Source organism: Lynx rufus, unplaced genomic scaffold (assembly GCF_022079265.1).
Source record: "Lynx rufus isolate CCGP_SWC_20201006 ecotype Redwood Valley unplaced genomic scaffold, mLynRuf1.p SCAF_8, whole genome shotgun sequence".
NCBI lineage: Eukaryota > Metazoa > Chordata > Mammalia > Carnivora > Felidae > Lynx > Lynx rufus.
The window spans coordinates 348,558-371,583 of NW_025814896.1; the positions used below are offsets into that span (position 1 = coordinate 348,558).

Consider the following 23,026-nt stretch of genomic DNA (forward strand, 5'->3'; position numbering starts at 1 on the left):
TGGTAGCATAGGAGAAAATGTAGATGATCTGGGGCTTGGGGAGGACTTTTTAGACACAACACCAAAGGCACCATCCATGAAAGAACTGATAAATTAGACTTCCTTATATTAAAAAATTTCTGTCTGTGAAAGGCATTGTCTGGCACAAAAACAGACACTCAGATCAACGGAACAGAATAGAGAACCCAGAAATGGACCCACAAGCGTATGGCCAACTGATCTTTGACAAAGCAGGAAAGAATATCCCATGGAATAAAGACAGTCTCTTCAGCAAGTGGTGCTGGGAAAACTGGACAGCAACATGCAGAAGAATGAACCTGGACCGCTTTCTTACACCAGACACAAAACTAAACTCTAAATGGATGAAAGACCTAAATGAAGCCATCAGAATCCTCGAGGAGAAAGCAGGCAAAAGCCTCTTTGATCTTGGCTGCAGCAACTTCTTACTCAACACGTCTCCGGAGGCAAGGGAAACAAAAGCAAAAATGAACTACTGGGACCTCATCAAAATGAAAAGCTTCTGCACAGCGAAGGAAACAATCAGCAAAACTAAACGGCAACCGAAGGAATGGGAGAAGATATTTGCAAATGACATATCAGATAAAGAGTTAGTATCCAAAATCTATAAAGAACTTATCAAACTCAACACCCAAAACACAAATAATCCAGTGAAGAAATGGGCAAAAGACATGAACAGACACTTCTCCAAAGAAGACATCCAGATGGCCAACAGACACATGAGAAGATGCTCAATGTCATTTATCATCAGGGAAATACAAATCAAAACCGCAATGAGATACCACCTCACCCCTGTCAGAATGACTAACATTAACAACTCAGGTAACAACAGATGTTGGCGAGGATGCGGAGAAAGGGGATCTCTCTTGCACTGCTGGTGGGAATGAAAGCTGGTGCAGCCACTCTGGAAAACAGTGTGGCGGTTCCTCAAAAAATAAAAAACAGAACTACCCTACGACCCAGCAATTGCACTACTAGGTATTTATCCAAGGGATACAGCTGTGCTATTTTGAAGGGACAATGCACCCTAATGTTTATAGCAGCACTATCGACAACAGCCCAAGTATGGAAAGAGCCCAAATGTCCATCAATGGATGAATGGATAAAGACATGGTGTATATATGCAATGGAGTATTACTCGGCAATCAAAAAGAATGAAATCTTGCCATTCGCAACTACGTGGATGGAACTGGAGGGTATTATGCTAAGCGAAATCAGTCAGAGAAAGACAAAAATCATATGACTTCACTCACATGAGGACTTTAAGAGAAAAAACAGATGAACATAAGGGAGGGAAACAAAAATAATATAGAAACAGGGAGGGGGACAAAACAGAAGAGACTCACAAATATGGAGAACAAACTGAGGGTTACTGGGGGGGGCGTGTGGGAGGGGGGATGGGCTAAATGGGTCAGGGGCACTAAGGAATCTACTCCTGAAATCATTGTTGCACTAGATGCTAACTTGGATGTAAATTGTAAAAATAAATTTAATAAAAAGGCATTGTCAAGGGAATAAAAAAACAAGCCGTAGACTGGGAACAGATACTCAAAAAGACAAATCTGATAAAGGATGTGTATCCAAAACATAGAAAGAACAATTGAAACTCAATAATCTGAAAAGAATCCAATTAAAAACTGGGCCAAAGACCCTAACAGACCCTTCACCAAAGATATACAGATGACAAACATAAATATGAAAAGATGCTCCACATCATATGTCACCAGAGAAAAATGCAAATGAAAACAAGATACTGCTACACACCTCTCAGAACGAGCAATTTCCAGAACACTGACACCACACGCCGGTGAGGGTGTGGGGCGGCGGGAGCTCTCATTCGTTGCCGGCGGGCATGCCAAACGGTGCGGCCACTTTGGGAGACAGTTCGTTGGTCTCTTACAAAACTAAACATATTCTTACCATATAATCCAATAGTCACACTTTTTGGTATTTACCCAGAGTTAAAAAATTACACGTACACACACACAAAACTGCACACCGAACGTTTACAGCAGCTTTATTCAAAACTGCCAAAACTGGGGCGCCTGGGGGGCTCAGTCGGTTAAGCGGCCGACTTCAGCTCAGGTCATGATCTCGCGGTCCGTGAGTTCTAGCCCCGCGTCGGGCTCTGTGCTGACAGCTCAGAGCCTGGAGTCTGCTTCAGATTCTGTGTCTCCCTCTCTCTGACCCTCCCCTGTTCATGCTGTGTCTCTCCCTGTCTCAAAAATAAACGTTAAAAAAAAATTAAAACAAAACAAAACAAAACAAAAAAAACTGCCAAAACTCAGACGCAATCAAGATGTCCTTCAGTAGATGATGGATAAAATAGATCCAGAAAATAGATCCAGAAAACGAGCAGTGCTCAGTGACAGAAAGAAATGAGCTGTGAAGCCGTGAAAGGACATAAAGAAGCACACTTGAAATTAATGTAACATTGTGTGTCAGCTACACTGCAATTAAAAGCATTTTTTAAAAAGAAATAGCCACTAAGCATGCAAAAAGATGCCAAATCTTATTACAATTAAAGCTAACGTGAGGGGTGCCTGGGTGGCTTGGTGGCTCAGTTGGTGCGATGCCCGACACTGGCTCAGGTCATGACCTCACATGAGTCAAGCCCCACATCAAGCTTGCTGCTGTCAGCGTAGAGCCCCCTTCAGATCTTCTGTCCCCCTCCCTCTGCCCCTCCCCCGCTTGTACTCTCACTCCCAAAAATAAACAAAACATCAAAAAAATGTTTTTAAGCTAATGTGAATTAAAAAAAAACAACAGAAAGGACATGGAAGAAATTTAAATGCATGTTACTAACTGAAAGAAGCCAATCTGAGAAAGCTACGCACTGAATGGTTCCAATCATATGGCATTCTGGAAAAGGCAGAACGATGAAGACAGTAAAAAGTTCAGTGATTGCTAGAGGTGGAGAGGCAGGGAGGGACGAGCTGGCAGAGCTTATCAGGGGAATTTTTAAATCTCTTAAAAGGCAGTGAACCTCTTTTTAGTGATAAAGTAACTGACCCTTGAACAACATGGCTGAATTACATGGGTCTACATGGATTTTCTTCAATACAGGATAATACTGTAAATGTATTTTCTCTTACGACTTTCTAAATAATGTTTTTTCTTGAGCTCCTTTATTGTGAGGATACAGTTCATGATACATACAATGTAGAAAATAGGCGTTAATCAACAGTTAGTGATCAGTAAGGCTTCCAGTCAACAATAGGCTTTAGCAGTTAAGTTTCTGGGGAGTAAAAAGTTACACACGGATTTCCAATTGAGCAGGGAGTCACTGCCTCTAACCCTTGCATTGTTCAAGAGTCAACTATGCAATGGTGGATACACGTTATTACACGTTTGTCCGAATCCATAAAATGCACAACACCAAGAGTGAACCCTAATACCAACTACAGGTTTGGATGATGATTTGTAAATGTAGGTTCATTAATTTTAAAGACTGGCCCACTCAGATGGGAATGCTGGCAATAGAAGAGGCTACGCACGTGTGGGGGCAGAGGGCATATGGGAAATCTGTCTTTTTCTCGCAACTCTGGTGTGAATCTAAAACTGCTCTTGAAAAAAAACGGGCAGCTCGTCCTCGGTGCTGTCACTCCCCGGCATCGTGGCCGCCTTCAGACCTCAGGTGAAGCACAGCACCGTCAGAAAGGGAACCAAGTTCCTCCAGCACCAGTCAGACCCATGTGTCAAATTAAACTCAACTGGCAGAAACCCAGAGGCACGGAAAATAGAGTGCACAGAAGGTTCAAGGGCCAGATCCTGACGGCCAGCACCGGTTACGGGAGCAACAAGAAAACAAAGCACACGCTCCCCAGTGGCTTCCGGAAGTTCCTCGTCCACGATGTCAAGGAGCTTGAAGCGTTGCTGACGTGCAACAGATCTTACTATGCAGAGACCGCTCACGGGGTCCCTCCAGGAACCACAAAACCGCTGTGGAAAGCGCAGCCCCGCCGGCCACGAGACTCACCAATCTCAAGCCAGGCTGTGCAGCAAACAAGATGAACAGACAGCTTATGTGCACGCTGTATTTGTGTCAATAAAACCGTAACACCAAAAAAATGGGTAAAGGACTTGAGTGGACTTTGCTCCAAGGAAAAGACATGAAAAGACATTTCTCCACATGGAAAGACACTCAACACTCATCAGGGAAACACAAATGAAAACCACAGCGACAAGACAGTACTTCACACCTGTTACGACGGCTGTTACCAGGATATCCGAAAATAACAAATGTCCAGGATAGGGAGAAACTGCAACCCTTAGGCAGAGCTGCTCAAAGAAGTAAACAGAGAGTCACCACATGATCCACCAACCCACTTCTGGGTTTACACCCAAAGGAACTCGGAAGCAGGGACTCAAACGGCTACCCGCACACCCGTGTCCGCAGCAGCACGAGTCACAATGACCGAAAGGTGGAAGCAACCCAAGCGTCTGTCGGAAGAACAGACAAAATGGGATCTATACATACACACGATGGAGTGTTTTTCCGCTTGAAAAAGAAAAGAGGTACCGACACACGCCACAGTCGGGATGAGCCTTGAGAACATCACTCTAATGGAAATGAAGCCAGTCACAAGAGGACAGATGCCGTGCGAATCCACTCACGTGAGGGTACGTGCAAGAGTCAAGTCAAATTCGTAGAGACAGAAAGAAAAGAAGTTAAGAGGGGCTGGAGGTGGAAACTGGGAAATCAGCATCGATGCGGACAGAGCTTCAGTTTGGGAAGATGAAGAAGTTCTGGAGTCGGCCGGCAGTGACAGTCACGTAACAACATGAACGCACTCAACACCACTGTCTGTACACTTAAGTACGGGGGCGCCTGGGGGGCTCCGTCGGTGAAGCGTCCAACTTCGGCTCAGGTCGTGATCTCACAGTTTGTGGGTTCGAGTCCCACCTCGGGCTCTGTGCTGACGGCTCAGAGCCTGGAGCCTGCTTCGGATTCTGTGCCTCCCTCTCTCTCTGCCCCTCCCCTGTTCACTCTGTCTCTCTCTCCTTCAAAAATAAACATTCAGAAAAATCATTAAAATGGTAAATTTTATCACATATATTTTACCACAAAAAAGTTACCATAAAGGATTTTTAAGAAATTATTCTGTATTCCACAAAAAACCCTAGAAGAGAAACAACTCCTGAAGACGCACACAACAGGAATGATGATTGACGTCAGAGCAGTGTCGAGACAAGAGGGAGATGGACAAAGCAGGTGCCGGAAGCAGCACTGACGGCACTGCTGGGACAGGAGACACGCGGGAGAAGACGCAGCCACGCCACCAACAGGAATGGGAGCGAGACGGACGCTGGCTGGCCGCAGGGGGTTTGCCTCTCCGGTCGGTCGGTGACAGTGACCACAGAGGCAATGCGTGCCCCGCCCCCAGCCAGCGCAGCAAGCCTCTGGTCGCAAAAGCTCTGCCTCTGCCGTGGGCTCTCAAGCGCCGTGTGCCGGAGAGACGGCTCAGCGCTTAGGTGGAAAAAACCCGCAAGTCCATTTTAAAGATACACAAACAAGCTCACCAAAGCGTGGTTTGTAACAGCAAAAAAATAATAATGATGAAACCCCACAAAGTCCCTCAGAGATTCAATCACGATACCCATTAACAGTGAACTACTTCCCAACTTATGAAGTATAGAGTAGGTACACATCCAGGAACATAAAAACGTGTAATTTTTTAGATTTGTAAGCTGATTTGTATTATAAAATACTTGCTCACCAGAAAAAGCTCAAGTACAGTAAAAGTTCCCTGAAAACCTGAAAGTTTCTCGCTGCATCAGTCACGGTTGAGATGTTCACTACACTGTTTTGCCACTTCTAGTCACAAGTAGCTCCCGCTGCACAGCCCACGTCATCCACTGGTGGTGTGAGGGTGTGGGCCCGGACGCCTCCTAAGAATGTGCAGGTGCATCCGTGTGAGGCTACACCGTGGAAGGTCATACATGCAACACAGGCAGTCGAGCACGTGAGGATTCTTCTTCCCACATTGTGCATTCTTGTGAATTTACAGTGCTTTCTATCATGCAAAAGTTTATCGTTGGTACGTAATCAAATTGGAAATATTTCCCTTCATGGTTTCCGATGTGCATGTCATAATTAGAAAGGTTTTTGCACCTCACCTGGGTTTTCTAGAGCACTGACAAATTTACTCAAGCGCAGGCAGAAAATATGCACGTTTAACTTTTTTGATTGAAGTAGAATTACCATACGAAGTATAACAGGTGTATAATGCTGATTCGACAACTCCATACGTCACCCGGGGCTCACCACGATGCAGTCACCCACCGTACAACGCTACCTCGACTTTACTGACGATTCCCTACGCTGTACTTTTCATCATGGTGACTGTTTTACAATAGGAGGTTTGTACCTCTTAAGCCCCATTTATCTATTTCACCTACCCCCCCTCCTCCCTCTGGCAACCACCAGTTTGTTCTCTGTATTGAGGAGTCTATTTTTTGTTGGTTGTTTTTTCAATTCCACATATAAATGAGATCATCTGGTATTTGTCTTTTTCTGTCTGACTAGTATCTCCTGAGCCTACCCACGTTGCTGTAAATGACCAGCTCTCCCTCTTTAGTATGGCTGAGTGATATTCCACTGCGGATATACACCCGCACTTAATTTCTGCATAAAGGTGGAAGGACCGAGCCGCACTGACAGAGAGCGCGCAGCTTGACATGAGCGCCTTCATTCGGTCTGTCAGGCAGCCCTCTGTCACCTGTGACCACCCTCAGCTCCCCGAGAGGGAACAGGAGCGCCGCGCGGCTCGGCCTCTGCCGCTGGCGCTGACTGCACCACACCTGTGCATGCCCTGTAGGCAGATGCACAGGCCGCCTGGACGCAGGGTCCTGCCAGGACACTACTTCGTCACAGGTCTGCATATCCTGTGACAAAGCACTTCAAAATATGCACTTTTCACTAACATATGTTAGTTTGATCATCAGAAAGCAATTTCTACATCGTAGGAAGACGCCACGCAACACAGACTCACCTGGCTCAGCCTCATGTCCATCAAAGTATTCCTCGCTTGGCCGATCTTCCTCATGTCCAGCTCACCTGTGCCAGGTGTCATCAATCCAGGTGTCATTCCACCTGGGTATGGGGTGTTCAGTCCACCTGGATAGGGTGTGTTAAGACCTCCAAATTGCTGGGGGAGGAGGGGGAGAGGACAAAAAACACTGCGTTGCATTTTCATGCACAAGAATCCCATCACTCTGAAATCTTTCCAGGGTAGCCTGATATACATGCAGCTATACAGACTCAGCCAGAGTTCAGCTTCTGAACCACAGAAGCACTTACTCTAACACCACCCATGGCTCCCACTACTGATCTCTCTAATGAGGCTAAAGACCTAGTCGCCTTCTTTTCAGATGCTCACAGTTTGTCGAGGATCCACTGAAGTATGGTTCTCTCCAGTCTGTAAATGTTTGGCGAAGAAACTGTCGGGAACGGGAGTCAGCTTCTCATAGCGCGGGTTCCGCTGGCGTTTGTTTCTGGCATCACCAACCTCGGGAATGCTCAGCCACTCTTCTTCTGTGACTTCTGCCAACTTCCTCTGGAAACATTCGACCCCCCAAAAACATGAATTCTCTGGTAGACTTTCATGTGCACATGAAAAACTATGTTCTCCCTGACCCCTGGTCCCCAAATCATCATGGTTTAGAAACAATTTTGATGCAGAAATTATCTACTTCACTCAAAAAATTCAATGTCTTGGATCTACTCTATTTCACTCAAATGTAAATTGTTCTGTCAAAGCCCAGAGGACTGTGTGGAGAACCTTATGCACAAACAGAATTAAAGTTACTAAGAAAATAAGCTCACGAGTCCCATTTTTTTCAGCAGAGGGAGAAAGAACTTTTTCTTTGCACACATATACATAAAATTAAACACTAAAGCAGGAACCTTCTGCTATCACATGAATTTAATAAAGAGCAAGCTGGGGCACCTGGGTGGCTCAGTCAGTTGAGCATTCAACTCTCGATTTTGGCTCAGGTCACGATCCCATGGTTGTGGGATGGAGCCCCATGTCGGACTCCTCACTGAGCACAGAGCCTGCTTAGGATTTTCTCTCCCCCTCTCTCTCCCCCTCGCCTGCTCATGCTCACTCGCACTCTTTCAAAATAAATAAGTAGGGGCGCCTGGGTGGCGCAGTCGGTTAAGCGTCCGACTTCAGCCAGGTCACGATCTCGCGGTCCGTGGGTTCGAGCCCCGCGTCGGGCTCTGGGCTGATGGCTCAGAGCCTGGAGCCTGTTTCCGATTCTGTGTCTCCCTCTCTCTCTGCCCCTCCCCCGTTCATGCTCTGTCTCTCTCTGTCCCAAAAATAAATAAACGTTGAAAAAAATAAATAAATAAATAAATAAGTAAATATTTAAAAACATAAAAAATTAAAAAAGAGCAAAGTTAGTAAAGTCTCATCAATCCTACCCCATTCTCTGCTGGGTAACTTAGATCCATGAGAAAGTGCGTGTCACCCATCCACTTACTTTCAGATCTGAGAATTGTTGTTGGATTTTGGGCCGTTCCATTCGGTACTTCTCGATTTCTTCTTTCTCTCTTTGCTCCCTAGGAAGTAAAATGTGTGCATCCATTAGAAATACTCGATGTCAGGGCACCTGGGTGGCTCAGTTGGTTAAGCATCCTACTCTTGATTTCAGCTCCGGTCATGATCCCAGGATCATGAGATTGAGGCCTGCATAAGGCTCTGTGCTGGGTATGGAGTCTGATTAAGATTCTCTCTCTCCCTCTCCCTCTGCCCCTTCCCCCACGTTCGCACATGCACACTCTCTCTCAAAAAAAGAGAAATACTGGACGTCAATTCTGAAACGAAATCATTTTATTATTCTTCATTAAGTCACCAAAAGAATAATTCCACACACTCAGCAGCTAAATCAAATATACTTTAAAGTATCAATGGATACATCCATAATTATATTGACCCAATTATTTACCAAATGAAAACAGGCAGAAATTCACTAAAATAAAAGTAAGCTGGGGGTGCCTGGATGATTCAGTTAAGCATCCAACTCTTGATTTCAGCTCAGGTCATGATCCTATGTGTGGTTCATGAGATCCATCCCCAATCAGGTTTTGCATTGACAGCACAAAGCCTGCTTAGGATTCTCTCTCTCTCTCTCTCTCTCTCTCTCTCTCACTGTCCCTCCCCCATGAGCTCAAGTGCACATGCTCTCTCCCCGCTCTCTCTCTCAAAATAAATAAACTTAAAAAAAAGGGGCAGGGGGCAGGTTATCTTACCCTGATAAAAATACTTGCATTTGAATATGAGTGCATTTACACCTTTAAAATTCTACCAAATCCCAAAGGTAGATCCATCCTGTGAAAACTGAACCACTGTCCTAGTTGCTCACCTGACTCTCAGCCTGTCACTGCTTCCCTCCCTTCCAAGCAGTCAGTGCACCTCTAAAGACAGCTTTCTGCTCCAAGTGCCAGAACTAATGGGCTGTCTCATCAATCCGTGCAACTGGCCTTCAGGGACAGAGAGCTACCGGGTTCTGGTGGTTTAGGACCAGGTCTAGGCACTGAGAAGAAATTTATGGGTTACTGTAACAAAGCATCAACCAAGTTAAACAAGAGTTAATGTGACCCACGTAACTAATACTTCCTAACATTGAGATTTACGTTTTCTTCATAAGGTAAAGAGGAAAACACCAGGCACGGGAATGTGTTATGACAAATGACACGCTTGGAAAAGACCAGCACCTCCCCATAAGCTGGAGACAGTTAGTCCTCATGGCTCCTAATGAAAAGCAACACACATAGGGGAGAAGCTGCCCCTATCAGCTTTTCTGGTCAAACTCGTTTTACCTGATTTTAATGCAGCCTCAGGATCCAATTCCCACTCCACAGGGAATACTGTGAGCAGGTTAAGGACACCCGAGGAGATGGGCAGCCACTCCATAACTCATGCCCTGCCACCAAACAACTGATCTCTTCAAAAAGCCAATGGCACAAAAACTTTAAAAAGGCAGGGTAAGGGGACAGACTTAAGAGACAGGAAATGAGGAGTGGTTTTGATTGTATCTTGGTTTGGAAAAGAGCGGTTCTACTATGTTCTGGAGACCAGCAGAAAAATATGCGGGTGCCTGGGTGGCTCAGTTAGTTAAGCGTCCGACTTCAGCTCAGCTCAAGATCTCACGGTTGTTGAGTTTGAGCCCCGTGTCAGGCTCTGTGCTTGCCGACAGCTTGGAGCTTGGAGCCTGCTTCGGATTCTGTGTCTCTCCCTCTCTCTGCCCCTCCCCTGCTCACACTCTGTCTCTATCAAAAATAAATAAACGTTGGGGCGCCTGGGTGGCTCAGTCGGTTGAGCATCTGACTTTAGCTCAGGTAATGGTCTCGCAATTTGTGGGTTTGAGCCCCGCATCAGGCTCTGTGCTAACAAACAGCTCAGAGCCTGCAGCCTGCTTCAGATTCTCTCTCTCTCTCTCTCTCTCTCTCTCCCCCCCCTCCCCTGCTCATGCTCTCCCTCTGACTCTCAAAAATGAATAAATGTTAAAAATAATAAGTAAATGAATAAACATTAAAAAACTTTTTTCTTAAGAAAATACGGATATGGACTGGCTGTCAGGTAGTCATTGGAATAAAGCTTTGGGGTTCATGCTGCTGGGGGCAATAAAGGTGCTGCACCAGTGCAGAGGATAAACTGACCCTGACACGACCCAGCAAAGACCACCAGCGGATGTGGGAGAAGCAAATGTACAAGCTGTGTAGCCAGGGCTGAGACTACACGAGGGCATGGTCGGCTGCACTGTCCCACTGGTTTGTATCGTAAAAAGTACTCCTAACAGAAGTTTTAAAAGTCAAGCATTTTTCCAAAACCACTTGATGAGATGACTTTCTACACGTATCCATGTCCCCCAGTTTTTGAAGTGAATTCTAGAAGACTGAAATTCAACCTTCTTTAATATGCAAAACCACATATACTTAATTACTAGATGTATACAAAATAACGCACATCTATGTAATAACAAATAACAAGCGTTACAAAAAGCCCTGAACAACTGTATTTCGCCCTTCCAAAATAAAAACTCTACACACATTATGGGAAGTTACTAAATTGCATGTGTAAGAAGCAATGTTAACTATCACTTTCTGGACTTATGACCAAATATAACCCTTTTATCTATACTTGGTCTCACTGTCCCAATATTCTATAACGAAAACACATTCTTTCAGTAGTAAAAAAAAATTACAGCTTTCTTATTTGTAACTTGTTTCATTTTTAAAATTTGTTTTACAAATCATAAAAAACTTACAAAACAATGTAACTTATTATGGTTTAAAAGATTATGTGTTCGGTTTTAATTTCCCCAGAAACAGGGTCGGGGAATTCAGAAAGCTGCCATATCAAATGGAGACTGAAGTAACATCAACCAACAGATTTGCTAAACCCAAGTTCAGGGCAAGACACCCACCTGAGAACCCACAGAGAAACCACATCTTCTCTTGAACAGGCCCCCAAGGACAGAGTGCACCTGCTCCCTCCAGGCTCACCGTCACCCATCCCCACCAGCCCAGCCTGACTCCCCACAGTCCCAACGCAGTCCCAGCGCTGTCGTGTGGACCAAGATTCTCAAGCCACAGCCCCTGCCTACAAGGACTTACATATTCATCTGTCATCTTCAGCTAACTTCCAAATCACTCAATAAACATCAACTAACATCACTACACCCCTCTCAAAGACAGTAATCCTGACGTGTGATCAAAACAATCCCTCAAATTCTGTAGATTTCTGGAAAACAATAGAGTTCTTAAGCTCTCCACTCCAGTCCCCAGCCCTAAGACTACGCTCCAACAGCCTGGCACTTATCCAAGTGTGGCTGCCATAAATTAAGATCCAGGTGGCCTCAGAGCTGAGCAGACACGTGCATCTTGCAACTTTTCTCCACATCTGAAGTAAGTCAAAGCAAGTATCTCTTTTAAAGTTAGGTAAATACAGGGGCACCTGACTGGCTCAATCAGTGAGCATATGACTCCTGATTTTGGGTGTGAGTTCAAACCCCACGGGTACAGAGATTAGTGCCTGGGTGGCTCAGTCAGTTAAGCATCCAACTTCAGCTCAGGTCATGATCTCACAGTTTGTGGGCTCCAGCTGTGCTGACAGCAGGGAGCCTGGAGCCTGCTTTGGATTCTGTGTCTCCCTCTCTGCCCTTCCTCCACTTGCACTCTCTCTCTCTCTCAAAAATAAACAAACGTCAAAAAATAAATACAATACAATCTTAATGCAGCACCTGGGAGGCTCAGTTGGTGGAGCGTCCAACTTTGGCTCAGGTCATAATCTCACGGTTCATGGGCCCGAGCCCTGCACTGGGCTCTGCTCTTGACAGTTCAGAGCCTGCCAGGGATTCTCCCTCCCCCCTCTCTCTGTCATTCTCCCCATTCACGCATGCACATTCTCTTTATCTCTCAAAATAAATAAACTATTAAAATAAATAAATAGAATTAAAAGCAAGAGAAAGAAAAAAGGAAGGAGAAAGAGAGTTGGGTAAATACAGTGTAAAGGGCAGAAATTTACATTACCTCCTTTCTTTTCTTCTCTCATCCATCCTTTTATCCAGAGCGGCATAAATAGCATCCGCTTCCTCGTCATCTTTTTCGTAGGGCCCACTGGAGAAGAGGCTCCCAGCATAACCATTAAACTAAGGACACAACAACATACTTAGAGGGTCAGCTTTACCCCCAACACAATCCCCACAAGCAGAAACAGAGAACACCTCTAGCTGTAAAACGTTTGTGAAACAATTTTTCTCAATCCGACAATCCCAAACTGAGGGAAAATAAAGTCAGTCATCTGTACTGCTCACAAGTATCATGGGCACAAAAGATAAAGGAGCTACCCAGAGGGGAAGGGACCAAGAGACACAGCCAGTGCAGTGCAGGGTCCTGGACTGGGTGCACCAGAAACAAGGCACCAGGGGGAAACGGATGGAACGCAAATGAGGCCCACGGGTTAGGTACACAGCCAACAGTGTTGTGTCAATGTCAGTTTCCTGGTTTCAATAACTGTACTAAGGTCACGAGATGAGGAGAAGCTAGTGAAGGCATTTTCCACGCGATTTTTGCAAGTTCCCTGGAAGTTTAAAATCATTTCAGAATTGGGGCGCCTGGGTGGCTCAGTCGGTTGAGCGTCCAACTTCAGCTCAGGTCATGATCTCGCGGTCTGTGGGTTCGAACCCCACGTCGGGCTCTGTGCTGACAGCTCAGAGGCTGGAGCCTGCTTCGGATTCTGTGTCTCCCTCTCTCTCTGCCCCTCCCCTGCTCGCTCTCTCTCTCTCTCTCTCTCTCTCTCACAAAAATGAATAAACGTTAAAAAAAAAACTTTTTTTAAATCATCTCAGAATTGAAATTTTTAAAATCTTTTCCTGAGTAAAAATGCCACCTGTTAGAACACACATGAAGAAAACCTCAACTGGCCAAATACTAACTAACTAAGAGAGTATGCACTGAAACAAGATAGAGAATCATCGCCAATTCCACCTGGAATTTTCATTATTAAAAACAAGCCAAGACAAAACCCCAGGGCTAGTACATGTCTTCTGAAGAGACAACAGTGCACGTATCTTTGTCTGTCCTGCTCCCTTCCTGCCCTCTGCTGAAGGTACCCTGGGCACAGCAGAGGCGCTAGCTGTACTGGCCTCTCTGAGCCCGTCACCAGAGATGCCAAGGGCACACGGGGTCAAGAAGCTGGTCGGCCCTTCTGGGGACTGGCTGGGAGCGCGCCACAAGTCACCTCATCGTAGTTGGTGTCATTCAGATCCTCATCGTCATCATCCGCAGCTTGGCTTTTCTTCATCTGGTCCCCGACGGTCCTCTTGCCTGGGGGCGCGTGGCGGTCATCCACAGGATCATTTGCGTCCCGGGCGGGCCCAATGTCTGACCGGGTGGTGAAGCCAGTGGCACTGCAGGAGACCCCAAGACACCCATTTATCCAGGCGAACTTGTTCCTTTGTTCTCCCTCCACAGTCCCCGCTTAATAACCCCTCTTTTTCTCGCATGTCTGGGAAGGCACCAAAGCGCCAGGCAGTAAGGAACCAAGCACGCTGTGCTCGCCAATGTTACTAGTCTGTTCTCTTCAGGACAGAAAGCTTCCGACCTACCCTGAGGAGGTTACCAAGGCCCCACATTCTCCTTGAGAGACTCACCAGAGCATCAGACCTCCCTCTGCCCAGGTTCCCGCCTCCCATTTCCAATAACCTGCTGATCGCGTCCCCCACACATCCAAGGAGGCCCTCAACCCCAATGTGACCCAACCAGAATTCCTTTTCTGTGCTTATCCTGCAGCCGCCCCGGGGTGTTTCCAAGTACCAGGCGGGCACCAGACCACCGGCCTCACCTCCGTGCCTTCTTCTCCATCCCATCGGTACCAAGTTCTACTGAGTCTACCTCTGAAACCCCTCCTCCCCAACCTTGACTCCCATCACAGCCGGGAACCAACTTCGCTACCCCTGCCTCTAGCCTTCTTCTCGTTTCAGCGCAGTCTGACCATGGCGCTCTGACGGCTCTGTCTCTCCTACAGGAACTCTGGCCCCTCCACCCCTGCACCTTCCACCCAACAGACCCCTTGAGAGTCCCTCAGCTTCCTCCACACCAGGCCTTTTTTCTTCACCACCCAACACACAGTGTCAGTCACACACATTTCTACATCCCTAAATCCCAATCTTCTACCAAATGGGGCTCAAATGCTACCACTCGATAGAGCATTCCCTGACTGCTGGGACCCAAGAGTTCCAAATCTGTTCCTTTTTAGGGGCACCTGCATGGCTCAGGGGGTTAAGCATCGACTCTTTTTTTTAATGTTTATTTATATTTGAGAGAGAGAGACAGAGTGTGAGCAGGGAAGGGGCAGAGAGAGAGGGAGACACAGAATCCGAAGCAGGCTCCAGGCTCTGGGCTGTCAGCACAGAACCCAACATGGGGCTCAAACCCACGAACCGTGAGATCATGACCTGAGCCGAAGTCGGACACTCAACTGACTGAGCCCCCCAGGCATCCCTGCGTTGACTGCTGATCACAGTCTGTGAGTTCAATCAAGCCCCACATCCAATGCCTCACTGACAGCGTGGAGACTGCTTGGGACTCTCTCCCTCCCTCTCCTTCTGCCCTTCCCCTCATGTACATGCGCGCTCTCTCTCTGTCTCTGTCTCTCTCAAAACAAATAAACTTTAGGGAAAAAAGGCTTAAAAAACGAATCTGTTCCTCTTTATATATTTAGTAATGCAAAGACCTCACCTCTCCTGGTAGGAGGTCTTCTGAAGATGATGCCAGTGAGACTTGTGTGTTCCCCACTCCAACCTTAACCCCCCACAGGGCAACCTGATAGCTTCCCTAAACAAATGAATAACCAAACAAATAGAATGATGATGACTGCTCATTTATTCAACCTCTTGTGACAGTAATCCGTGTGACAGGCGCGGGAGACCCAGTCACAAGCCTCACAGATGCCCTGCCTGCCTGAGCTGAGAGTTCCAACACCCAGTGTATGACGACCAACACCACGGAGAAAGAAGGGGGCACTGGGAGCCGCCACACAGAGGAATCTGGCCGGGAAAGGATCACTTATGCTTTCGACAAGGGTGTGGGGTCTGCCTGGCCTGGGGAGAGTAGCCGCGGTGTTCCTACGACCCGTCAAAGATTCCCGTAGTCCTCACTGCAGACCTGCTCACAGATCATCTTACAGATCCAAACACGGGCTCACCACCAACGCATGGTCAAAGCCCAAGCCTCGCGTCGTCTAGGGAGCAAGCAGAAGTGGTACTCAGCTCTGGTCCACCCCAAAGCTATCATTCTTCTACATGGATTAAACCAAGCCCAGGGACGTCTTGCAAACAGTGTGGCCACAGATCCTAATCTGTCATCCCTCTCGAGAAATCTTCCCCGTCGCCAAGCTCCCCAAATCCGACTGATTCCCGAGGAGAAGCGTCGGGTAGTGAGGACGGTCTTGTCCGGGCCCGGGCCGGCCCCCAGCCCCTCTTCCCCAAGCGCGCGCGGCCCGCTCTGCTCGCCGGGCCCCGGGGCCCGCGCCGCCGGCTCCCTCCCCTCAAGCGCCGCGGCTCGCCCCCAGCCTTACCCCCGGCCCAGCCCCGGCACATAGCCGAGAGGAGCGGGCATGCCCAAGAACGGCTTCTTCTTCTTGTTCATGGCGCCGGTGACGACCACCGCCGGAGAGGAAGAGGGGACGGAGGCCGCGACCGCAGGCAAAAGACCACAGACGTCCCAGGCTCCTCAGCAGGAAGAACTCCCGGGCCCTGCGTCACCCGCGCCCCGGAAGCAAAGGTCGCCGGCCGCACGAAGCCCCGCCCACTCCGCATTCCTCGGGCGGAAGTTCCTGAAAACCGACTTCCGGCACCGGCGATGGGGCGGGGATGTGGCAGGCGCACGCGCGGGGCGCCTGATAGTGGGGAGGCGTGCGAACCGCCCAGCTGGAGACCTCCTGGAGCGACATCATCCTGGAAAAAAACCTGCAGGACCTCAAAACTCAGCCTGGGGCATCTTTACTTACTGCGTGCTTTCGACGCATTTCCGAGGAGACCTGCCTGCATGAGCGGGACCCATGGGTCCCCTCCCCGAGTCCGCCTGACCGCCGGGGACCGCTCATAATCAGGCCTAGCCATTCACCTTTCCCTTCAGAATCGTCCTGGCCCTGGGGCAGGCCTTAACACATCTGAGCGGGGCTGCACCTGACTAGTTGTGGACAGCTTGTGTGCGGTGTCTGTGTCCTGATCGTGGGCACACCTGTCTGCTCGTGCCGCAGGGTGCAGGCTGCTGTTCTAGCTCTCAGCGCTCAGGTTCCCCGGGCTCCAGTTCAGGCACCAGTCCCTGTACAGGCTCCACTCCCACCCCCACCACACCTTGAACATGGCAGTGAGGGCAGAAGCGCAGCCCCTACAGGGCCAATTGGCGAAAATAAGTAAAGGCAGTAGATATGTTGGGAACAATTCGGTATGTGGGCATGCGTGGCCACGGCATGTGGATGAATTGGGTGCAGATCTCTACTTGCGTGTGTTGGTGGACACGGGTACCAGTCAGATCACCTGTGCTCGTGTGTCAGGTGGACGTACATGACGACTCTGCATACGTTTCTGTATCTCCGCGTGTACCTTTGCTCATTCTGTGGGACATCCTCCAGCAGCCCACATACACCTGGGGAGAGTGCTCAGACTTGGCAGAGCAAGCGAAACTCAGTGGGTAGCCTCTGGACAGGGCAGCCCCCAGCCCACCCTAGCACTTCTCAGCGGGGTCCTGGAACAAACACATCCCTCCTGCCTGCTGCAGCCTCCTTGGAGCTTCTCTCTCCTCCCCATTCCCAGCCAACCCCCTTTTGGTGCCACATCCTGAGCACTGAGTCAGATTCTGGGGCTACAGAGGGAAGGGGAGAGACCCTGGCTGTCTTCCTGGAGTTCACATTGTGGTGGGGGTTAAGAGAGGGTCTAGGGGAGCGAGTGCCCATTTGAGGAGAGATCTCTGGATAGGTGTGGAGAATGCGTAAATAAAGGAGTGAGTCGGTAATCTGAGGTAGGAGAATGAAGGGAAGTGGTTGCAAGGCATCGGTCTGGCCTTTGACCTGGGCTCCGGTGGACAGAAGATCCCAGGAGCAGGTAGGATACTCCCCTCCCACCCCTTCCTTCCCCGCGCGAAAGATCGCATCTTTATTTCCCTGCCTCAGAAGCCCCTTCAGACGTCTGGATCCCGTATAGGTGCACAGAATCACTGTTCCTTGAAGCCATGCCCAGGTGCGTAAGGTCGTCCCTTACCCTGGCAGACACCCTTTGCATACGCAGACCTGCGCGCCGCCGACACACCTCGGAGCTCCCGGAGCGCGCCCAGCACTCAGGGCTCAGAGGCAGGTGCCTCGCCGCGCAGACTCGCCGGGCGCGGGGACCGGCTCGGGCGCGGGGCCGGCTGGGGCGGGGCAGCGGCGCGCGTTCCCCGCCGGCCACACGGGCCGCCTTGCGCCCGGCGAGGGGCGTGTGCACGGGCCCGGGATCCTTGGGCCCCATGTTCACGGAGCTAAGGACCAAGCTGAGCCCCCCGCGAGGCCGCGCCGGGGCTGTGCGCGCCGGCTTCGGGGAGCGCCGGGATGTGGACGGTGAGCAGGGCTTCGGGGATATCGCAGGTTGGGGGCTCGAGGACCGAGAGGAACGGGGGCGGGAACTGGCGGACTCCAAGTGGCGGCTTGGCGCGGACTGGGGGGCGCGTCCTGGCCGAACGGGGTCTCCGGTGTCTTTGTCCTGAGCTGGGGCGGCGGGGCGGGTAGCCTCAGGCCTCGGGGATCGGCGCACCCTTGGCTGGAAGGAGGTTATGGGCTGGGGCTCCTGTCCTCAGGCTCGCACCATCCTGCGGTCACCTTTTCCCTCGCGCGAGCTCCCCTTCCTTCCCCAGCTCTTGCAGTGGGGCCGAGAGGGAGCCGAGGCCACAGTCGGGCTTGGGCGCCCCCGCCCCATTTTATGCTGGAATTCTGACGTTGGGGCTAAGAGGGAGGGACGGAACGACGGGCAGACGGACGGAAAGATGGAGATCCCTCCTGGTGCTGGGCAGGAAATGGGCGGGGCCCGGCTGTACCCTGACAGGTGCAGCGCGCTCGGTGGCGTCCGACTGGTTCGCCCAGAGCTTAGCTCTGGGGCCCCGGCCCTGCACGGCTCCGCTCGCGAGGCCCCGAGACGCGAGGCCGAGCGGCACAGGCACCTGTGTCCTGAAAGATTTATTAATCTTTTTCCACGATACTAGAAGCCACAACGGGGCAGCCACACCACACCTGGACCTCAATTTTAGAGTCACCTGGTGTCATCCAATTCCAGAACGTTGTAAGAATGAAGGGGGGACGTTAAGTCGGAGGAATCTTAGGGGGTAGAAGGAGGGGAAGTAATGGGTTTTCCCCGATACCGAGACCTCTTGGGCACATCGCCAAACCCTGCCCTCAGTTGTGGCTGCGAGGTTGTGTCCATGGGAGGCAGGGTCTCTCATTCTACTGCTGAGAGCCAGTGGGGCAAGCGCCCTGGCCAAGAACCTGATTCTGCCTGCTGAGTTGGGGCCTGTAAAGATGAGGGCACACCTGGGCCCTATCTCTCCCTAGGGTTCTGTTGACGTGTGGATACCACACAGATCCTTTGTCCACCCACCCATTAATCCACGGTATTTCTGGGCACCTCCTTTGTGCCCAGACCTGTGCAAGGTGTTGGGAGGAGCTCATCGGGGTGTCTGCCCTCCCATGACCTATGTCAGCAACAAGCCCAGAAATGAGAGAGAAACTGAAACCTCAAGAGTAAAATGAAGTCTGTGTGGGGAATAGAGGGCGCAAGGTGTCACTGGGCCCTCTGAGCATACGGCTGGACCCTGCACAACTGTGCTGAGCAGCCCATGCCCTCTGGAAGCCCACTACCCCCAGGAGCTGTCCTGGGCCAAGGGCTCTGCGGCAGGTGGAGGAGAGCCGTCCTGGTTGTTGGCTGACCCGGAGTTCATTCAGGCCTCTTGTTGGTGGGTCAGCAGATGAGCAGAGCACAACAGGGCAGGAGCCAAGTCTCAGATGCTAGGTATGGCTGCGGAGACGGGGTGCCCTCACTGGTGAGGGGCAGGCAGCATACTCAGGGGGTTCCCACCATGCAGGCTCTCCCAGGACGTAGGGGCCAGTGCTCCCTCACAAGCAGGTCCTGTCTTTGTGCCCCGCTCTGGCTCAGCACGTGTCAGCCCAAGGCAAGGGTAAGATCAGGCCTGACTCAGGATAGCCCCTCGCCAGGCTGTAAGTCTGAGGCTCCCTGGTGGGCACATTTCCTCTCTAATCTAAGCACAGTCCTGTCCCCCAGAGTATGAACTGTGCACTCAGAAAAGGAAAGGTGTTTCTAGGTCGTCATCCGTGGGCTGGGTGGGTGCTCAAGACAGCTCTTGTGTACTTCCTTTCTGCCTTTGGGGGGTTGGGAACCTCTAACTGGGAAGGCGGCTCTCTGTGTTGGGAGGGAAGATGGGTTGGGCAGGGAGCTGGTTTGCAGAGAGAGGGTCCTCTGGCCCTGTCCCTGACCACTCTGACCAGGCACCCGTGCTCTACAGCCACGGCACACTTCAGCTTCTGCCGAACCCTCCTGGATCACACAGTGTCCACTGAGAGCATCCCTTGTCACCTGCCTCGGACGCCAGGCACCAGCCTCACGTGGCACGACTCCCGTAGCCAGAGGGCCGCTGGCGGCCGGCCAGTCAAGCTCCTGCAGCAGCCTGGCACAGAGGCCCCCCAGGTACCCACCCAGCATACCCACCTCAGCCCCTGCCCTCCCCATCACCTCACTCCACCTGCCACCCATCTCCCCTGCAGGGCCGGCTATACTCCGACCACTATGGTCTGTACCACACGAGTCCCTCACTGGGTGGCCTGACGAGGCCTGTGGTTCTGTGGAGTCAGCAGGACGTCTGCAAGTGGCTCAAGAAACACTGTCCCCACAACTACCTCGTCTACGTGGAGGCCTTCTCCCAGCACGCCATCACAGGTACCCTCGGTTGCTCGGGGTGTGAGGGGCGTAAGGATCCCCTGGAGAGCCCCCCTCAGCCTGCCTCAGTTTCTTTTGCTATCATTTCTTCCTGTCTTCTGTTTCCTTCTAGTCAACCTCTCCTTCTAGGTTTGTCTCTTTGCAGAATCTGCCATTGCCTCCCCAGTGCATTTCTATCTTTTTCTGGCTTTTCTCTGCCCCGGCTCTGTCCGTCCTTGCCTTTCCTCTGCCTATCCCCCTCTTTCCTCTCCGTATTTCTCTGTCTCTGCCTCTCTTTCTCTTTAAGTCTATGTCCCCCTCTTCTCCCCCCCACTTCTGCCTCGGCTCTCAATGCTCCTTGCGTGTTGACCTTGGCTTGACCCCTCCTCCCCTCTCTCCCAGGCCGGGCGCTGCTGAGGCTGAATGGGGAGAAACTGCAGCGGATGGGGCTGGCACAGGAGGCGCAGCGGCAGGAGGTGCTGCAGCAGGTGCTGCGCCTGCAGGTGCGCGAGGAGGGGCGGAGCCTGCAGCTGCTGAGCCAAGGTCAGTGGGAGGAGCCAGGGGGGCCTGAGAGTCTTGGGGGAGGGGGGGGGCAGGGGGAGAGGCTGGGCCATGGGGCCAAGAGGAGGGTGGGTGAGTTGACCTCGGGGGGGCGGCTGTAGGACGCTGGTAAGGGCCATCCTGTGCCTGGCAGAGCGGAAGATGCCAGAGATCTCCACCCCTCCTCACCCCTACCCACCCCGTAGCCTCCTTTGGAAACATGTCCTAGCTGCTGCCTGAGGCTTGAACCCCAGACCCCAGCACTGTGACCGGAGCCTGTGGCAAGGATGATGCATAGCTGGCACACAGCCCCTCTCGGACCCTGCAGGAGGCCCCAGGGGCTGAGCCCAGCCCGATGGACGGGTGGGACCAGGATTGCCATCTCTGGCTGTGCATTCTGGGCCGTTGAGCAGGTGCGGGCTGCTTGGGTGTGGCCCTTCCTTGCAGGACCTGAGCCCAAATGCACCCTCTGGTGCTGCTGGCAGCGTGTGGGGCAGCTACTTGGAGCCAGAGCAGGGTCTGGTTATCCCCCTAGACTCCCGGGGAGTCCGTTTATTTATATTCCCTTCACCCACACTGATGTCTGTGCCCCTGTTGCCTGCTGAATCACGCTTCCTTTGGGCATCCTGCCCTCCCCCAGGGCAAGAGGTCTGTCTGTCTGCCCATTTGTCCAGTTCTGCACCCTCACCCAGCATCTAGAGGACAGGCGGGATAAGCTGTGGAAGCTCCCTCTGGCGAGTGCCCTCCCCTGCCCCACCCAGATAATCAGCAGCAGCCGCATCCCCAGGCACACCATGCCAAGCGCGTGCCCTCGTGATTTCTGAAACCCTCGCCACGCCCCCATCTGTTCCCGGGAACTGTGGCAAGAGAGGTCTGGGGGTTGCTCAGGCGCCCAAGACCTAACCCAGCACTATGAGCACCCTATGACGGGGATCAGACCCAGCTGTCTCCTGGCCTAGGGTTTGGGTGTCCCCCCTCCTCCCACGGTTGCGGAGGCTGCCTCTGAGGGACAGTTGTGGGCATGTATTCTCACTGCTCCTCTCCCAAGAAAATCTGAATCCACACAAGAGACTGTCCTGAGGGCTGTGCCCCCGACCCCTGCCCACCAGAGACCCAGCCAGCACCTGAGAAACCACTCTGTGAGCCAGAGGGCCCAAGGTTTGGGACTGGTGCTGCCCAGCAGAGGGACAGTGAGGGCAGTCCTGGTAGCCCCCACCTTCTTGTTCCTCTGCCTGCCCACTCCCCTAGGGAGCCCTGAAAATCTCAGGGATTGAGGCTGAGCCTCCAGCCTCCTCTCTGTGCCCCAAGCCGGCCTCCAGATGGGAAGTGGCTTGTTGCAGGTCCCGAGTGGGATTTGGATAACTGGCCTGGTGCCCCCTATCCCGCGGGCCCCAGTAGGAAGCCCCCTCGTCCTTTCTGGCCACCCTGATTGCCACAGCCTGCCTTGTGCCATCACAACGTTGTCTTCTCCAGGGGGCCCTTCCTATCACTGCCGCAGTCTTCTCCCTCCTTTGTCTTGCCCCCCACCCTGCCATGCTTGTCTTGTCTTCTTTGTTTTGCGCTTTTTTATATTCTGACAAAGACCAGAAATAAACCTGGTTCTCAACTGCCCCAGTGTGGTGTTTGGCTCAGGCCAACTGGGTGTTTGAGAGTGGGAAGAGTCCTGGATGGAGGGCCCCTGGCTGTGGGAGGAGGCGGTGCCCGGTGCCCAGTTCAGGTGCCTCCACAGGGCCACTAGGGGGCAGTGGTGTCGCATCTTGACAGCACACCTGTTTACCCCAGGGCCGGGTGGGGAATCCTGGGCTCAGCCCTGTGGACTGCAGCCAGATGCATGGACACAGGTGAGTTACTTTCCTGGGGCCTCCATAACGAATGACAGCTGGGAGGCTTAACACAACGGAAACTGATTTCATCACAGCAATGCAGGCTACCAGTCTGAAAACCAGCAGGACCACAGTCCCTCCCGGAGCACAGGATAGAACCCTTCCTCACCTCTCCC

The 23,026-nt window shown here is 51.3% G+C and overlaps 2 protein-coding genes across 2 annotated transcripts in view; one reads left to right on the plus strand and one right to left on the minus strand.

Moving 5' to 3' along the window:
- Positions 1-16,283, minus strand: part of PRPF6 (pre-mRNA processing factor 6) — a 47,486-nt gene extending 31,203 nt beyond the window's left edge. Inside the window, exons 1-6 of the mRNA XM_047067837.1 lie at positions 16,107-16,283; positions 13,770-13,938; positions 12,560-12,678; positions 8,509-8,587; positions 7,401-7,577; positions 7,014-7,169 (exon numbers count right to left, since the gene is read on the minus strand). Coding sequence (XP_046923793.1) covers positions 7,014-7,169; positions 7,401-7,577; positions 8,509-8,587; positions 12,560-12,678; positions 13,770-13,938; positions 16,107-16,177 — 771 coding nt within the window. The 5' untranslated portion in view covers positions 16,178-16,283. The remainder of the gene's footprint in view (positions 1-7,013; positions 7,170-7,400; positions 7,578-8,508; positions 8,588-12,559; positions 12,679-13,769; positions 13,939-16,106) is intronic.
- A 194-nt stretch (positions 16,284-16,477) lies between these two features.
- SAMD10 (sterile alpha motif domain containing 10) lies at positions 16,478-22,631 on the plus strand. The gene is made up of 5 exons (XM_047067840.1): positions 16,478-18,125; positions 20,078-20,259; positions 20,337-20,508; positions 20,890-21,030; positions 21,234-22,631. Exons 1-5 carry the CDS (start codon positions 17,762-17,764, stop codon positions 21,254-21,256), a joined length of 882 nt encoding a protein of 293 aa, XP_046923796.1. The 5' UTR covers positions 16,478-17,761; the 3' UTR covers positions 21,257-22,631.
- The last annotated feature ends 395 nt before the right edge of the window (positions 22,632-23,026 follow it).

Coding starts and splice junctions, on each gene's coding strand:
- SAMD10 (XM_047067840.1), top strand. CDS start 17,762: ATGCCCAGGTGCGTAAGGTCGTCCCTTACCCTGGCAGACACCCTTTGC. Junction 18,126..20,077: donor GGAGCGCCGGGATGTGGACG/GTGAGCAGGGCT, acceptor CGTGCTCTACAG/CCACGGCACACTTCAGCTTC. Junction 20,260..20,336: donor CTGGCACAGAGGCCCCCCAG/GTACCCACCCAG, acceptor TCTCCCCTGCAG/GGCCGGCTATACTCCGACCA.